Source organism: Tursiops truncatus, chromosome 18 (genome assembly GCF_011762595.2).
Source record: "Tursiops truncatus isolate mTurTru1 chromosome 18, mTurTru1.mat.Y, whole genome shotgun sequence".
In the NCBI taxonomy this organism is placed as follows: Eukaryota; Metazoa; Chordata; class Mammalia; order Artiodactyla; family Delphinidae; genus Tursiops; species Tursiops truncatus.
In genome coordinates this window covers 21,588,656-21,607,834 of record NC_047051.1, presented here as the reverse complement: position 1 = coordinate 21,607,834, position 19,179 = coordinate 21,588,656, and the positions used below count along the sequence as shown (strand labels likewise).

The following is a 19,179-nucleotide window of genomic DNA, read 5'->3' as shown; positions in this document are numbered from 1 at the left end:
TTAAGAGAGTAACACAGGAAGGTTAAATGATATCCACATCACACAGCTAGGAAGTGGCTGAGCTGGAATTCACAGCTGGAGTCTGGCCCCAAAGCATAGAGTGTGGCCCCTTTGAACCATCCAATTTTGTCTTGTCACTTTGCTTACTTTGCTCTAGCCACGCAGGCCTTTTTGTCCCTCAAGCACATCAAGCTTGTTCTCTCCATAGGACTTTCACACTAGTGATTCCTCTATCTAGAATGTTCTTCCCTTAGATTGTTGCATGACCACTGTCATCATTTAAGTCTCCCTACAAATGTCTTCTCAGGGGAACCTTCCCTGACCTCTGTCTTTAAAATTACCCTCCCACGTATTCACAGTCACCTTTTTTTATTTGTTTCTTTTTTAAGTTGTTTCTCTAGAAGTACTTACTCAATAAATATTTGTTGAATGGATGGATGTTGACTTTGTTGAATGTTATTTAATATAACGGTTAAGAGGTTCATATCCTAGCTCCACTATTTAGTTGTGTAAAATTGGGCAAGTTACTGTCTCTCTGCCTCAGTTTCCTCATCTGTAAGCTAGAAGTAATACTGCTTTCCTAATAAGGTTGTTGTCAGAATTAAATAGGGAAATGCATGTAAATCTCTTTTACGTTTTTGTTGTTATTAATACTGAAGGAATAGCATACCTGGGAAGCTCTTTGGAAAATCATATTTCCAGGCCCTACTCCAGGCCAACTAAGTCAGAATCTCTGGGGCAAGGGCCCAGGAATCTCTTTTTTAAAAATATTTTGGCAAGTCTGATAAACACCCAGGCTTGAGAACTATGTCAGTAGAGTTTTAGCATCACTGCTGAGGATCGCCATAGACAGTTGGGTCTGTGTGACATCATACAATGACATCATGCAATAATTTATAATTTTGCTAAGTCATGAAGTGAAAGCAGTTCACTATGGTGAGTGGGCACAGAACACCCTTACCTCTTCCTTGGCATCTGCATCCCAATGTGACCTCATTCTCTTCTCTGAATCTCTACTAGTAAGCAGGAGAATTTAGAGTGCCTCTACTTTTGTTTCTGCTTGGAAAATCATCTCAAACAGAAAGCTAACTGAGAAGTATGGTAATACCAATAAAGGTATTTTTAAGTGGTGATTCTTAGTCAGAAACCAGAATGGATAATTTTGATTTTTACCATGTTAGACTGTGGAATGGCAAATTTGTTGTTTGGTTAGCTCCGTGATAGAAATATTGTCTACCATACGCTGTCCATAAGGAAAAAACAAAATCATGAAACCATTTTGGCAGTTGCACCAAGCAAAATTGCAACCAATGCAAAAATTGCAAGATGACAGGCAAATTATGTGCTATTGCTATATTTATAAGTTTGGGTGTTAAAGCTTTTGTGGATCTCGTAGTTAACACTGTGTAAGACATGATTTCTGCCTTCCTGGAGTTGGAAAGACAAGCCCACTGTACACAACAGGAACAAATGAGATTAAAGTCCATAATAAATGATAGCCAGCCAGTGCTGAGGATTTCAGAAAAGAAAGTGTGAAATGTCAGCTAGGGAGTTCATTGAAACAGTTGTGGCTACTTATGACATACACAAGACATCTTCTTTAGTTGCAGGACCAGCTCTGCCCCCTAATTATAAAAGCAGTAGTTCAAAGTCATCAGACAGCGACGAGGACAGTAGTTCTTTGTCTGAAGAAGGAAATCAGGAATCTGAAGAAGATGACACTGGTCCAACTGCAAGGTGAGTCACTTATTACATTAAATGGTAAACCAATCTTCCAATCTGGTGTACGCTGGCTAGAACAGAGAGCTAGTAAGGGGATATCATAACCTGCATTTATATAGCACAGGAAGAAATTACTTCATATGGCATTTCCTCATGAACTACCTTTCAGAAAGAAATTTATTGTAGTAGTATATAGCTCTGGAGATATCTAGAATTTCAATAAAAGTCTTATATAAAGGAATTTTCCTTAAGGTATTATTGAAGTGATTAAATATTCTAAATAAACCATACATCTTCTTTTTAAAATTATGTATGCAGGGAACTCCCTGGTGGTCCAGTACTTCATGGACTGGTCCAGGACTCCATGCTTCCAATGCAGGGGGCACAGGTTTGATCCTTGTTGGGCAACTAAGATCCCACAAGCCACACAACCAAAAAAAAGAATATGCTTTAAAAAAAAATTATGTATGCAGTATGTGCTTTTTGTTTAAGTAAATGAATGATTCCCTCTGACCTAGCCTTACTCACCACAGGTCGATGTAAATAAGAAGTCAAATCTTTGTTTATTATTGGATAGCAAGGTCTTTTTTAAAGCATTTTAATGAGTAAGAGACAGAAGTAGCAACTTAAAGCCTTTACTTAAGTGAATTTAAAAACCAGTGCCATAAACGTTTTGCTCAAAAATATCTAGCAAGTAGAGTATTTGAAACTTCATTGAATGGACTCTTAAACAACACAGAAAATATAGAAAATTGATATTATTACTGCTGTAAAGAAGTAACCAATCTCTATTTTTAGACCATAAGTGAATTTCAAGAAAAGATTAGTATAAGATCTGTGGTAGATTTTTTTTCTTATTTGACAAGATTATTTTATTGTTTCAGTGTTTTGTACAACTAGTTGAAGTTAATGTTCTTTTAAAAATGGAAATTTCTCTATGAAGAAAATTTTGACATACATGCATAAAATTACACTACTGTGTTTTCAGAAAACAGAGGAGAAATCAGGATGACGATGATGATGATGATGAAGGGTTTTTTGGACCAGCCCTTCCTCCTGGATTTAAAAAGCAGGATGATTCTCCTCCAAGGTGGTAATGTGTACTACTTCCTGCCAGTCTTTTCAAGTGTCCATTAATTCATTAAAGAGTTGTCTGAAATTGTTTTTTAACTTATGTGTTTATATAACATTTGAAATAAATTTGAAGTAAAAATAACTAATTTTAAAATTCATATAAGGAAAATAATTATTTACACGTTTATGACACTTTTATAATTCATAAAAAACTTCCACATCTCTTATTTGATACTTGCAAGAGCGTTCCGTGGCAGGCTGGGTGAAACATGACCCTTCTTCCCCATTTTTTTTTTAAACAAGTAAGGTTGCACACATAGTCAGTGGTACACCTGGGGCTGGAATCCTGGTGTTTGACTTCTAATTCAGACGTCTTCTTAATTATTTATTGAAAGAATAGACAAATCCCTATGTACCAAGTTACACAGTTAACTTCACCGAACCTCAAATTTGTCATCTGTGGAATAAGATAGCAACACGTACCTTATAGCATTGTCGTGGTGATTGAGATTTCATATTTATATGCATATATATACATGTGTGATTCTTATATAGTGCCTGGCACAGAATAAACATATAGTAAATACTGATTCCTATCTTCTCGGAATTATAAAATATTTAACTGCTGAATATGAAATTGCACACCATATTGTTTATAATTCATAACATTGTATCCCAGTATGCAAGAACAAGTAGAAAAGGCTGTTGTACATTTTATATTCAGAATTATAATCATACTTGTCAGCTTCTAATTTTCATACAACTTTTGGGGAGTAACTGCCTCTGACTTCAACTCAAAAAACACTTTTTGTTGCGAATGTAGTCAGTTTCTGTAATGGCGTCAGCAAGTAAAGGGATGCTTATTGAGGAAAAGAAAGAAGAAATAAGAGGAATAGGCAGTCCACTGCTTGTTTTTGTATGGCCCCGAGCTAAGAATGATCTTTAGGGGGTCATTAAAATATAAAGATGAATATGCAACAAAGACCAAATGTGGCCCTCAGAGCCTAAAATTTCCTGTCTGGATTTTTATGGGAAATTTGCTGACTGCTGGGAAATAACATTCCTTTCAAGAAAATAGATTATTAGATACATAGCGATTTCTTTCTATTTTGACAATAGTAAAATATATGTTTGAAATAAACAGGTGGAAGCATATATTGGAGGCAAAACCTCATACACGTCCACAGCATGTGCTGTGGTTATGTTCCTTTACTATATTTTAAGATTTTATGTGTTAATGGTTTTATCCTTACCAATTCCCTGAGGCCAGAGAATTGAGCTGTAATTACATTTGTAGATCTGCTAAAAACTGTACTCAGAAAAAAACCCATACAGCACTTCCTTATACTTTATAAATGATAACTAATTTGATCTAACAATGCCACACTTCCGCATTTTTCATTTGCAAAATTGTTTTTGTTCATAGCAGTTTTATGAACCAAGGCAAGAGGTAATTAAGTGGCCAGGATCAGACCCCAAACCTTGTGACTCTAGTACTATTTTTGTCCTACCGGGAAACCTGTCTGTAAGACTCTAATTGAACATAGTGCAATCTGGAAAATTCAGCTTAGGGCATCAGTGCCATCTTGGTTGGTAACACTTGCACAGGGACATCTCTGGAAAAAAACAAAGAATGGAGAAACTTAACAGTATGAAAGAGAATAGAAAATATCGTTCTTCTTTTGTTTTTTCCATACATAAAGTAGGACTTTTTCTTTTTAAGGCCTAGAATTTAGGCAGCTTTCTCTTTTGAATGGATGTCTGTTCTCTCAGAATGTGGCAGTAGGGCAGCTAGAAAGAAAATGAACTTTGGCATCAGATAGACCAGGGTTCAAACTCCAGCTCTGCCACCTACTAGTTCATGTTGCCCTTGGGTGTTATTTTGCTCAGATAGAAAATGGAGTTACTTATACCAACCAGGGTTTTTTGAAGGAAGCAGAAAAGTACACTGGTTGAAATGTGGTTAGCACACTACCTTTTTCTTTATATACAGGTCCTAAATGAACTATTTTCCTTCTTATATGCTTCCACATCATTATTGGATTGTTAGGACGGTGTTTAGGTTTTTATACTGCCTTGGCACACATAACCATAAATTACCAACATCTGTTGTATGCATTTGCTACGTATGTCCTTAGAACCCAATTTATACTTAAGTAGTTCTGACTATAAATATAATGCCACTAAGGTATTTTTCAGTGGACGGTGAATATCAAACCTGAAAGCCAAGGCACAAAATGAAAAAGATCTTCACAGGCTTTAGTCCACATACAAGTCCACATAATAAGGACTTTTTTTTTAAGTTATTATTTTTATTTAACATAGTTCTTTTAGGAAGTGGGTATACACCATTGGCACAAAGATTGAGAATTACTGGTTTCACATCTAATCGTTGACTAACAAATAGAAAGTTACAATACAAAAAATTAGATTTTTATTTTTATGATGCTCAGTGAAAAAATACTAGGTTATAGAGTAAAAATAATATGTTGAATAAGATCCTCATTTTCAACATTTGTTATTATCTGGCTTTTTATTATTTGTGTGAGCTTTTATTCTGAAAGCTGACTTTTTAAAGTCAGGGAGAATGATAAAGGTACATTTTATTTTTCAGGCCTATAATAGGTCCTGCATTACCACCTGGTTTTCTTAAATCTGCACAGAAAAGTGACAAAGGCAGAGATGATCCAAGACAAGTATCATCGTATTTCAACTCTGAGGTTTGGAACTTTTTCTATTAAAGAATAAGATGTAAGAAACTCAAGACTTTACATAGGAATAACTACAATCATTTGACTCAATCATATTCAAACTAATTTAGGATTGTATCTAGGTAGATGAAATCAAAAGCTGTCATAGACCTGAGATTCTGTTAGAAAAATAACAAGGCAAATGACATGTGACAGGGTGTTACCTATTCATGCTTCTCATCCTTGAAGGGAAGCTTTAAAGTACTAGAAACTAGAACATGATTCAGAGTTTAAAGAATCACTGTGATTTGATCCAGAAGAGAACAAGCTAAGAAAATTTTTAATAGTGAAATAATTATTATAAAATATTGAAATTAACTTTCTCCTACCCAGCTCTCATACCATTGTATAACAAGGGCACTAGTGGATACATGATGTTTTGAAAAGAAAGAACAAGTAATTTTGGAGTCAAGGAGGAAGCCTATATTCTTACAGAGGGCCAGTCCTTAACAAAAGCTGAGATTTGCAGAATACTTCATAATTTGTAATGCATTTTTCCCATATATGCATTTTCAGCTTCTCCAAAGCCTTATGAAATAATCATGATCTGTATCTTAGAGATGCTAAAAGCCAGAGAAATTGGGTAACTTAACTCGAAATCACAATTTCTACTTATCAAAAGTCAAAGCTCAAACCCAGTTCTTAGGATTTTATATCACCTGTTCAGTCTGCTAATCTGCAGTGATTAATTCATGCTGAAGATTAGCAGACTGAACAGGTGGTAATAAATTCAAATACTCCCGTGCATCTCCACTGAGAATTCAGCAATTCCACTGAAGTTGTTACTAAAGGAAATATATAATGCAGTGGTTAAGCTCATGAACTCCAGAGTCATTTACTCATTCTTTCAGCAGATGTTTATAAAACACCTACAGTGTGTCAGGCCCTTAGAGAAATCAGTCTGACAACAAATTCTGTTGTTCCCACCTTCAAAAACATCCAGAATCCAGCCACTTCTGCTGCTACCCTGATCCCAGTCAACATCATATTTCACCTCTTTCATTGGTCTTCATGTCTTAGCCTTTGTTCCTCCACTACCTCTTCTCAACACAGCAGCTAGAGTGGCCCAGATAAAATAAAGTCAGATCATGTCATTGATGCTCAAAACCATCAATTTGCTCCTCCTCTGTCTGCATACAAGCCAAAGTCCTTACAGGACCCTCTATAATCTGGCCTCCATTAGCTCCCTGATTTCTCTCTAATTTTGATCTGACCACACTGAGCTCCTTTCTCCTTAAATATGACAGGCTCCTACTCCTGAGCCTTGATACTTGCTATCCAAGTCTCTCCAAAATGGTTTTCCCCTAGATACTTATGTTGGCTTGCTTACCATCAGCTAGAGTGCTTTTAGCTGCTAATAACAAAAAATCCAACTCACAATGAAATGTAGTCTTAACCTTGTTAGTTAACAAATTGGTTGTTTATATAATTTCCTGGGTGATCTGTAATCTGTATTCCCCAAATAAGAAAAATGTGTTTCATACCTAAGAAGAGGTCTAGAGGAAGGGTCATTCCAGGGTTGGTAAATTCAACAGACTAATGAGATCATCCAGGGACAAGTTTTTTATGTCTTCTCTATCATTTACAGTATGTTAATTCCTCTTAGGCTGACCAAGTGCTGAGATTAACATGCAGATGACAGTGTCCAGACAGAGTGTCCCTAACCTGTGCCCCCTTTTTAGAGAGAGGAAAACCTTTCCAGGTTTCCTGTAGACCTCTCCTCACATTTCTTTGGCCAAAATTGAATCATATGCCATGCTCAAACCAATCAGTTGGCCAAGAGGAATGAGACCAAAGTGATTGGCTTAGAATTATCAGCATTTTTACCCAGGAATTAGAGAAGGTCCCAGTTTCCTGAGAAGCACGTGGTTCCAAAGAAAATGAACAAAACAAATAAAACACAGGGTTCTCTTAGCAATAGACTAGTTATTGGTTGGAGCTGTTACAATCCCTATCTGAAAGACAAACCAAGGCCTAGAAAGATTAAATAATATGCTTGACAATCTTGAGAAAGAAAAACAGAGCTGGAGGAATCAGGCTCCAGACTTCAGACTGTACTACAAAGCTACAGTAATCAAGACAGTATGGTACTGGCACAAAAACAGAAATATAGATCAATGGAACAGGAGAGAAAACCCAGAGATAAACCCACACACATATGGTCACCTTATTTCTGATACAGGAGGCAAGGATATACAGTGGAGAAAAGACACCCTCTTCAATAAGTGCTGTTGGCAAAACTGAACAGCTACATGTAAAAGAATGAAATTAGAACACTCCCTAACATCATACACAAAAACAAACTCAAAATGAGTTAAAGACCTAAATGTAAGGCCAGACAGTATAAAATTCTTAGAGGAAAACATAGGCAGAACACTCTATGATATAAATCACAGCAAGATCCTTTTTGACCCACCTCTTAGAGAAATGGAAATGAAGACAAAAATAAACAAATGGGACCTAATGAAACTTCAAAGCTTTTGCACGGCAAAGGAAACCATAAAGAAGACAAAGACAACCCTCAGAATGGGAGAAAATATTTGCAAACGAAGCAACTGACAAAGGATTAATCTCCAAAATTTACAAGCAGCTCATGCAGCTCAGTATCAAAAAAACAAACAACCCAATCCAAAAATGAGCAGGAGACCTAAATAGACATTTCTCCAAAGAAGATATACAGATTGCCAGCAAACACACGAAAGAATGTTCAACATCACTAATCATTTGAGAAATGCAAATCAAAACTGCAGTGAGGTGTTACCTCACAACAGTCAGAATGGCCATCATCAAAAAATCTACAAACAGTAAATGCTGGAGAGGGTGTGGAGAAAAGGGAACCTTCTTGCACTGCTGGTGGGAATGTAAATTGATACAGCCATTATGGAGAACAGTATGGAGGTTCCTTAAAAAACTAAAAATAGAACTACCATATGACCCAGCAATCCCACTACTGGGCATATACCCTGAGAAAACCATAATTCAGAAAGAGTCACATACCACAATGTTCATTGCAGCTCTATTTACAATAGCCAGGACATGGAAGCAACCTACGTGTCCATCGACAGATGAATGGATAAAGAAGATGTGGCACATATATACAATGGAATATTACTCAGCCATAAAAAGAAATGAATTTGAGTTATTTGTAGTGAGGTGTAGTGAGTTATTTGTAGTGAGTGTGGCACATATATACAATGGAATATTACTCAGCCATAAAAAGAAATGAAATTGAGTTATTTGTAGTGAGGAAATGAAATTGAGTTATTTGTATTTTTAACATCTTTATTGGAGTATAACTGCTTTACAATGGTGTGTTAGTTTCTGCTTTATAACAAAGTGAATCAGCTATACATATACACATATCCGCATATCTCCTCCCTCTTGCGTCTCCCTCCCACCCTCCCTATCCCACCCCTCTAGGTGGTCACAAAGCATCGAGCTCATCTCCCTGTGCTATGCGGCTGCTTCCCACCATCTGTTTTACAGTTGGTAGTGCATATATGTCCATGCCACTCTCTTCATTTCGTCCCAACTTACCCTTCCCCGTCCCCATGTCCTCAAGTCCATTCTCTACGTCTGCGTCTTTATTCCTGTCCTGCCCCTAGGTTCTTCAGGACCTTTTTTTTTTTTTAAGATTCCATATATATGTGTTAGCATACGGTATTTGTTTTTCTCTTTCTGACTTACTTCACTCTGTATGACAGTCTTTAGATCCAACCACGTCTCTACAAATGACCCAATTTCGTTCCTTTTTATGGCTGAGTAATATTCCATTGTATACGTGTACCACGTCTTCTTTATCCATTTGTCTGTCGATGGGCATTTAGGTTGCTTCCATGACCTGGCTATTGTAAATAGTGCTGCAGTAAACATTGGAGTACATGTGTCTTTTTGAATTATGGTTTTCTCTGGGTATATGCCCAGTAGTGGGATTGCTGGGTCATATGGTAATTCTATTTTTAGTTTTTTAAGGAACCTCCATGCTGTTCTCCATAGTGACTGTATCAATTTCCATTCCCACCAACAGTGCAAGAGGGTTCCCTTTTCTCCACACCCTCTCCAGCATTTGTTGTTTGTAGATTTTCTGATGATGCCCATTCTAGCTGGTGTGAGGTGATACTTCATTGTAGTTTTGATTTGCATTTCTCTAATAATTAATGATGCTGAGTAGCTTTTCATGTGCTTCTTGGCCATCTGTATGTCTGCTTTGGAGAAAGAAGGGGCTATTTAGGTCTTCTTCTATTTAGGTCTTCTCCCCATTTTTGGATTGGATTGTTCGTTTTTTTAATATGAGCTGCATGAGCTGTTTATATATTTTGGAGATTAATCCTTTGTTGATTCGTTTGCAAATATTTTCTCCCATTCTGAGGGTTGTCTTTTCGTCTTGTTTATGGTTTCCTTTGCTGCACAAAAGCTTTGAAGTTTCATTAGGTCCCATTTGTTTATTTTTGTTTTTATTTCCATGACTCTAGGAGGTGGCTCAAAAAAGATCTTGCTGTGATTTATGTCAAAGAGTGTTCTTCCTGTGTTTTCCTCTATGAGTTTTATAGTGTCCAGTCTTACATTTAGGTCTCTAATCCATTTTGAGTTTATTTTTGTGTATGGTGTTAGAGAGTGTTCTAATTTCATTCTTTTACATGTAGCTGTCCAGTTTTCCCAGCACCACTTATTGAAGAGACTGTCTTTTCTCCTTTGTATATCCTTGCCTCCTTTGTCATAGATTAGTTGACCATAGGTGCGTGGGTTTATCTCTGGCTTTCTATCTTGTTCTATGTTTCTGTTTTTGTGCCAGTACCATATTGTCTTGATTACTGTAGCTTTGTAGTATAGTCTGAAGTCAGGGAGTCTGATTCCTCCAGCTCCGTTTTTTTCCCTCAAGACTGCTTTGGCTATTACCCAAGTGCATATAGCATCTAACACAGTCTTACATGAAAACCCTTTAATAAAATGATTTACTAATGGGACTTCCCTGGTGGCTCAGTGGTTAAGAATCCGCCTGCCAATGCAGGGGACATGGGTTCGAGCCCTGGTCCAGGAAGATCCCACATGCCACAGAGCAACTAAGCCCATATGCCACAACTACTGCGCCTGCATTCTAGAACCCGTGTTCACCGCAACTACTGAGCCCATGTGCTGCAACTACTGAAGCCTGCACGCCTAGATCCCGTGCTCCGCAACAGGAGAAGCCACCTCAATGAGAAGCCCACACACCGCAACGAGGAGTAGCCCCCCACTAGCTACAACTAGAGAAAGCCCACACACAGCATTGAAGACCCAACACAGCCAAAAAAAAAAAAAAAATTAAGATCACTGTTCTTTAAAAAAATTAACTTAAAAAAAATGATTTACGAAGAACTACTTGAATTCAATTATTGCAGTACTATTGTGTCTTTGGGGTAATGAGAGAAATACTTTGGGAACCAAATTAACTTGTTCAGGCCAGTATTTTGTAAGGCTTTGCACAGCATTTCTGTTTCAGTGGACTGTACTAAATCATGAAGGCTGATACAGCTTCCAAGAATGTCTTATTTGTGTGCATCTTATTCCAAAGAGCTCTTTCTGTACCAGGAAAGAAAATGGTTTCAACTTGTGTCATCTCTGATGAATCATTAATAATTCTCTGGAATATTACAGAGAAATTGTGAGACCACATCTATGTCCATCAGGAAGAGGACTGAGATGAGTTAATGAGCTCTGCCGTGGACATAGGGAAGAGGTGAGACAGTCCACAGCCCCTGGATTTGTCATTTTTGTATGGTGTACTTAAGAAAGGCTCAGGAAAGTTGCTCAGTGATTAGCCAGCAACACAGTGTTTGCTTTTTGTTCTGTTTCTAGGTTATCAGTCACAGTTAAATTTTAAGTAATTTAGGATCATTTTCTTATTTCAGAAGGAAACAGGTAGCAGTGAAGAGGAGGACATTATTGGGCCGATGCCTGCCAAAGGACCAGTTAACTCTAGTGTTACGACAGAGTTTGAAAAAAGGGCCCAGAGAATGAAAGAAAAACTGACTAAAGGAGACGATGTAAGTTTAAATACATAGTACACTTTTCTCTGAGAAATTGACCAAATATATTAAAAAATCTCAATTTTAAAAACGGACATTAAAAAAATGTATATGTACATATGTAAGTGTATAAAAATTTAGGCTCTAGGTAATTCAGAAGCTATAAAAGGAAAAGGGTAGAAATTTTGCCTACTTAAAAATTTCTGTATGGCAAAAGATAACATTAAGTCAAAGGAACAATAAATTAAATAAAAGTATTCATAACATATATGACCAAAAAAAATAGTCTATTAAATCCTTTCTCTTAAAGTCTGTTAAATAACTTTCAAGCCTCAGTTGAGAAGCATAGTCACTTATACAGTATTCTACACATATACACACACATGTGCACACACGCACACATATACACATTTTCCAAGGCTACTTTTTTTTTTTTTTACTTTTTATTTCTCTTAAAGGATTCATCTAAAACAATTACAAGAGACTCTTGGATGACTGAGCTTCCTCCGGAGCTGAAAAACTTTGGTCTTGGGCCTAGAACTTTCAAGAGAAGAGCTGATGACAAATCTGGAGATCGATCAGTCTGGACAGATATGCCAGCTGACAGGGAAAGGAAAGCTAAGGTAAGAGGGTTTGTTTGTTCCTGTATTTTTGTCCATGTTGACTCTATTTTGAAAAAATAGGAGGCAGAATTATTTAAGAGTACTGTTTTTAAAATTATGATTCCAAAGGGAAAAGATTTCCCCTGAAGGAAAGTTAAAAGAAAGTGATGCCAGTTGCTTCCTGTGTATTTACTTACTATTTCCCAATAAATTGTCTCATCTAAATCTCAAGAGAACCTGGAGACATAGGTTTACTGACCTCATTTTATGAAGGGAGACACTATCCTTTATGAGGTCACCTTTTCTGGAATTAAATGCTGGTAAGTCATGAACAGTAATTCCCTTCTAGACCTTTCTGACTCCAAATCCCCTGGTCTTTATACATCATACTATCCATGAAAATTTCTTTTAAAATATCTTAAACAAGCCAAGGCACAGATTAACCTAGCAAGTTAAGTGATACACAGGGACTCTCTGAAAATAACAGTAGCTCAAGTGCAGTAAACTTCATATTACTGTCAAGATAGGCAAAAAGCCCTTTCATTAATATATTGAATAATTTAATTTAAAAATACCCACAAAAGTATGCATAAAATATTATTGTTAGATTTTCTTTTCTTGGATCTCTCCATTTATTATGAAATATTCCATTGTAAGTTAGGGGTCCAACCAGTGTCCTCAGCACTAACTCCTTAAATTCACTCCATCCCAAAGTTTCAGTTTCCTTGAGATGTCCCATTCCAATCTTAAATGCTTGACTAATTGGCATCTTATGATTATAGCTTTATCAGTTCTGACTTAAATTCACTCCCCTAACTCTGTTTATCTTGTTCATCAGTACCTAGAATTATGAGGATTTCCATCTTCATTCTATAACTGTAAATTGAATATCTCCTCTGCCAGGTATTCTGTTTGGTCACGGGTAATAGAAAAAGCTCCTTATGGCGCTTTCATTTTAGTGGAGAATTGGTTGTGAAATAGTGTCATTCTTAACATGTGGATGATATGTGGCAATCTCCACATTTTAGCAGAATATGTGGCAAAATCATAAGTTCTCCTTTGCCCGGAGGATTCAAGGAAATCTGAGAGTTGTAACAGAAAGGTGAGGTGAACCAACACACCTGAGGGCAGAAGAGACAACAGAAGATACGGTATAGAAGCGAGCCACACACCGTGAATGACTAGTGTTGGAACGCCTGTCTGCTCTTTCTTAACTGGTCTTCTATAAAAATAACATACTGACGCTTTTTATAATTTAGCCTTTAAGATTGTCTCCAAAAAGACATTTAATCCCCTTGCTTACGTGGACTTTTTATTTGTGCTTTTTTCAGTCCTTGTGTTCCTCATTGTATGTGAGTAGATGTCTAGCCTACAGCCAGATATGCAGGGAGTCTTCCTCAAAGAAAAATACCACAGAAAAACGGAACAAACAGAAACTAGCCAGTATAATTTGAACTCAGGTGATTTTAGGCCCTATGACTGAGTTCTTTAGATCTGGTCATTCTTTTCAGGGCTGAAAGTGTTTTGTTCTGTGTTTACAACAGACTCCCAAAGGGATGACTAATACCCCTTAAATTTTATGTGACACTGTATTACAGCATATAATACCACATACTTATATTTGTGGTACACATTATATAGTGTCACAGAGCTGTCCTATATAAAGGTCATGACTAATTTTTGATTTTTGTAACAGATCTTAGTCAAGTTTCCTTTTTTATCTCTCTCCAAATTACCTTTTTGTAGATTTTCTCCACCGCTTCATCTTACTTTTTTATATTTGATTCCCCAGCATTCATCTCTCATACCGCTAATGTTCGCACATTCACTTAACCAACATGCCCAAATGAAGTAAGATTTCTTTTTAGAAAGAAATGGCAGTGTTATGCATAAATTAATTGAATAAGATCTGTTATGTTCTCTTTTCCCAGTCTTGACTAGATTTACTAACTCTTAACTGGTCAGGTTTTCACCTCCATCTTATCAGAACATCATTTTTTCTCTTAATATTTACAAGTAAAAGAATCTTTCTGGGGAAATTTTTATGGAAAAAGAAGAGATGAGCTACTCGTATGTTTTTTAACATACTTTATTTATTAAGTACAATGTTGTTTTAGTCCATCATTAAGGTAAAAATGGTGTGGGGACCTCCTTGGCTTTCTTAAGCAAACAGCAACAGTATAAAAACATGCTTTGTGGAAAGTGGTTTTCAGTTGATTTTATATGGGCCTTCTTCTTTCCTGGCTGGGACTATATTCTCCAGAATACTTTTTTTCCCTAACTAAAATTTATTGGAAATTTACCTAAGTATTTCATTTGCGTGTGTGTGTGTGCTATGGTAAATGGTATTTCTTTTTAAATTTCAAATTCCAGTTGTTCATTGCTGGTATATTTTGTATGTTGACCTAGCATCCTGCAGCTTTGCTACACTTATGCTTACTAATGCCAAGAGTTTTTTAATAGATTCGTTGGCATTTTCTACATTGCCAGTCATGTCCTCTGTGAATAAAGATAGTTTTATTTTTACTTTTTCTGTACCCCATTTATTTCTTTTAATTTTTTTTCCCTCAAGAGTGCTTTTCCTAGCTTTGAAAACAGATAATATAAGATTTGTTTTTAAGCCTTATTTTCTCTTCTACATTTCATTATTGTTTGTCATTCTCATCTCTGAGTTTGATAAAATCCAGTTAGTTGATTGGTTAGAGTTGTTTTGGGGTTTTTTCTTGTTTTCAGGTAAATGTTAGAGTAGGACACTAACAGATCCCGTATCAAGTATATTAACATTTCTAGTGGGAAGAGATTCAACGGGCCTGGCTTCATTTAGTCTCCTATTACTCAATCTGAGTTAACATAATAGTATTTTTTTTATTTTCTCTTAATTATATGGTTTAGTAATGTGTTTTCTGTGTTCGTTCCTCAGGAGACACCAGAAGCAAGAAAGTCATTCAATAAGAAGGATGAAGAACATATATTGACAGGAATGGAAAAGAGATTGGCCGAGCAGGTATCCGCATACAATGTAAGTCAGGGGATAAAATATATGGCCTTTCATTTTTTCCCATCTTTTAATGCTCTTCTCATTTTTTCTCTTTTTCTTGTTTCTCTTTCTTAGTCTTCCTTTTCATCTCAGTCTTTTTCTATACATCTGTTCTGAAAAATACTCTTGTGTGTATGTGTATATGTGTGTGTGTGTGTGTAGTCCTTTAGTGTAGGCTTTTTTAATGCATCTCATAACATTTTCAGTTCACTTTTTACTTAAGTCATATATCAGAAATTCAATTCCTAGAGATGGGTAGCACATGATTATAAAGTAAGAGCCCTACTAACTCCTAGAGAGCCCAGTTCTTACATTTTAAATTGTAAGCTGATTTGGAATGTTTGATGTAATGATTTAAATATGGGAGAAAAATATAAATCTATATAAATATAAAAATTAAAATATGGTTCAATTTAAATTTATAAACTAAACAGTCAGTATTCACTGGGCATATTATTATTTTGTAATAGTCTCTTACTCATAAAAAAAACAAAAACAAAAAAAAACCAAAAAAAACCACTAGTGTTCCAGCTCAAAGAATAAATGTAAACCATTGAACCCTTTGGTCCCTGAAAGGTATTCAGGAAAATTACCTTCTGTTCCTAGCGTATTAGTTCATGAAAATTTCCATAAGCATTAAAAACACAGTTAGCATGATTTATTGGGCATATATAGACCAGTACCACAAACAGTGAAGCATACATGAAACATAGTTGGAAACTGACCAGAAACCCAACCCAAATGGAACATCTTTGAAAACTGACCAGCTCAAAGTCAAGTCTCAACAAAATTGAAAGAATCACCATCATTCAGGCACCACGAAGAATTTAAATTAAACTTCAGAATAACTTAAAAGCCCTACACAACTGGAAATTAGATAATTCAAAATTTAAGCTTTACATCAAAGAAGACATAATAATGGAATACCTAAACTGAATGATAAAATAATATTCAATACAACATATCAAAATGTGTGAGGTGTAATATAAAGTGGCACTTAGAGGCAAAATTTATAGCTGTAATGAGTTATGTTAGAAAGGAAGAATAGCGGAAAATTAACAAGCTGGGCCTTTTTCCAAACAGGCATTTCTTATAAAACTAAACGAACACCTACCCTATGACCCTGCAACTCCACCCCTGGGTGTTTATGTAAGACAGATGAAAACATGTTTTTGTAGACTCGAGCGTGCTTCACTCATAATAGCTTCTAAAAGACTTATACAGGAATGTTCATAGAAGCTTTATTCATAACAGCTAAATACTTCAAGCAACCCAGCTGTCCATCAGTAAGAGAAAGAAAAAGCCAAACTGTGTTCATGATAAAATACTACCTGGCAATAAAAAGGAACAAATTACAAATAAATGCAACAACGTGGATTAATCTCAAAGTCATTATGCTGAGCGAAGGGAGTCTTACACAAGACTTCCTACCCAAGTACTACTGTATGATTCCATTTACATGAAGCTCTACAATAAGCAAAATGAATCTATGGTGGGGAAAAAAACAGAATAGTTGTTGGAGTGGGATTGTGGAGATGGACTAGGAAGGGGCATACAGAGCTTTCTGAGGTGATGGAAATATGTTCCAGAAATTGCTAGGAGTTTGAATTGTAAAACTCAATGAATGTAGTATTAAGGTTTGCGCATTTCATTGTATGTAAATTTACTTTAAAAGAAAAAATTGTAAACAAGTATTGAACTCTGGTTAGTGAAATCATGCTGAAATACTAGGGATACATGTAACAGTGTCTGCAATTTATTTTAAAACACATCCAAAAAATTAGCGTTCTAATCTTATGCTGAAATTTTGGTTACTTATGAGATACAGTTTTCAAAATATTAATATAGTCTTAAGACTAAACCACCTTATAACTCTTAGTATTGATAAATTGAACACTCTTTAAAATATTACCATGAAGGCAAAATAGAAACCAAACAACTAGAATCTTAGCATGAATTTTCAAAAACTGCTGAAAAACTCGCCCATTCAAAATAAATTGCCCTGGCTTTTTGCAAATTAATATAAAACCTACACATTTTTGTTAAACGATTAAATTTGGTAAATCAGCAAACCAGTCATTTAGCAAATTGATCTCTACATGAATTGGCTTTTGGTGTGATTTTTGTTACTTACTTAAACCTTATAATCTATTAACAAAAAATTATTATTAATGATCTCTCAACTGTCAACTCTCTCTCAACTTTGATTTTTTTCACATTGGTCTTTTTTTTTGCATTCAGAACGGCTAGACATTTAATAACTTCTCAGCTGAGGACCATTTTCCATCTTTTCTCCAAAGGTCACAAGCTGGCAGCATTGCCACCCTACTGGATACTGAGGGACAGGGTAAAGAGAGTGAGGAAGGGCTATAGTGCCCTGACTCTCCAGCCCTCCTGAACAGGGCTTATTTTCTCATTCTCACTTTCCAAATCTGTATAATGGGAATAATAACAGTTAATTTATAGAGATGTTGTGAGGATTACAATATAGTATGTGCTAAGTAAATTGAATACTTAACATGTATTGAATGATTCTTTTTTTTTTTTTTTTTTGTGGCTGCGTTGGGTCTTTGTTGCTGCACGCAGGCTTCCTCTAGTTGCAGTGAGCGGGGGCTACTCTTCAAAGCGGTGCGCAGGCTTCTCATTGCGGTGGCTTCTCTTGTTGCGGAGCACGGGCTCTAGGCGCACAGGCTTAGTAGTTGTGGCTCGCGGGCTCTGGAGCGCAGGCTCAATAGTTGTGGCTCACGTGCTTAGTTGCTCCACGGCATGTGGGATCTTCCCGGCCCAGGGCTCGAACCCATGTCCCCTGCATTGGCAGGCGGATTCTTAACCACTGCGCCACCAGGGAAGTCCCTTGACTGATTCTTATGAACCCCGCCACATTACTAAATCCTTTGTATTAATTAGATTACTTAACTCCTACCTCATCCAAATATTTAGACATTATTACTATTATGATTTATTATCTTACAGCTGAAAAATTGAGGCTTAAATAACTTGCCTAAGGTCACCAGTGTTGAAAATGTCAGCACCATCGTTGCTAACCAGATTTTTCCAAATGCAGAACTTTAGGTCTAAACTGTTTCTCCCTGCTATGTGTATTGATAGGTTATTTTTTCTTAGCAACATTTGATTTTTTTTCACCTCCAGTTTTCATTAAAAATAAAGAATTCGAAAGCACTTAACTTGCAAATCAATTTGTTTCCTAAAGACTTCACCAAGATTTATGAAATGACCAATTTATGAAATGAGAGGGATTGAGAACATGGAAATAATGCTAATTCAAATAAATATTTACTAATTCAGCATCCAGATAGAGCTCAATGTATAGGAAATAGCAACCACATAACTTAATTGATAAAGTCAGATCTCATTGTCAAATCATACAGGTGATTGAGACTGACTTTCTGTGAGACAGTCTGACTCCATTTCTCTGTTCAAATAGATGTGATTATGATCATTCCTATGACACTTCTGAATTGTAACGTAGGTGGGTAGGTGCCATGAGTTTGTCTTCTGATAAAATAAGATGCTGCCACCTTCATCGTTTCTTACCAGTTATTTTGCTTTTACTGAGCTCTCCTCATGTCTTTGCTCTCAAATATATTCTCTGACAGGAGGCAGGGCCTGGAAGAGATGTGGTTGTTAAGCAAAAATTGTCTTTTCTTTCATTGCCCCATTCTGCAGTATATCTGAATTCAGAACATTCCAACAAGAGCCAAACTACCCATTCCGAAAGGACATTATGCTCTTATGAGAAATATGTTTGAGACACAAAAGGACACAAAGCCTCCTGGGTTTACAGTTCCTTGATTAGAAGAAGTTTCATTCATACAGTATTTCAGGTTTTTTATTTGATGCTCTGGAGACTTTCTGTCCAAGACAACATTCTGTAATAAGATTCTGAAAGGCCTCTCCTTTGTTAAATAGGAGAGGGGAGACATCCTCACGAGATGCATTACCAGGTAAGTCAGCTTTAAGTGAGGCTA

General features: G+C 36.3%; 1 protein-coding gene across 2 annotated transcripts in view; it reads left to right on the top strand.

Annotated features, from left to right (window-relative positions):
* Nucleotides 1-19,179, top strand: part of GPALPP1 (GPALPP motifs containing 1) — a 104,300-nt gene that overhangs the window by 5,964 nt on the left and 79,157 nt on the right. For both annotated transcript variants that reach the window (XR_012327679.1, XM_019936528.3), the window contains exons 2-7: nt 1,605-1,737; nt 2,711-2,812; nt 5,411-5,516; nt 11,435-11,569; nt 12,010-12,174; nt 15,074-15,172. Coding sequence is in view for 1 of the 2 variants with exons in the window: in XM_019936528.3 (XP_019792087.1) it covers nt 1,605-1,737; nt 2,711-2,812; nt 5,411-5,516; nt 11,435-11,569; nt 12,010-12,174; nt 15,074-15,172 (740 nt within the window). In the remaining variant the exon portion in view is untranslated. The remainder of the gene's footprint in view (nt 1-1,604; nt 1,738-2,710; nt 2,813-5,410; nt 5,517-11,434; nt 11,570-12,009; nt 12,175-15,073; nt 15,173-19,179) is intronic.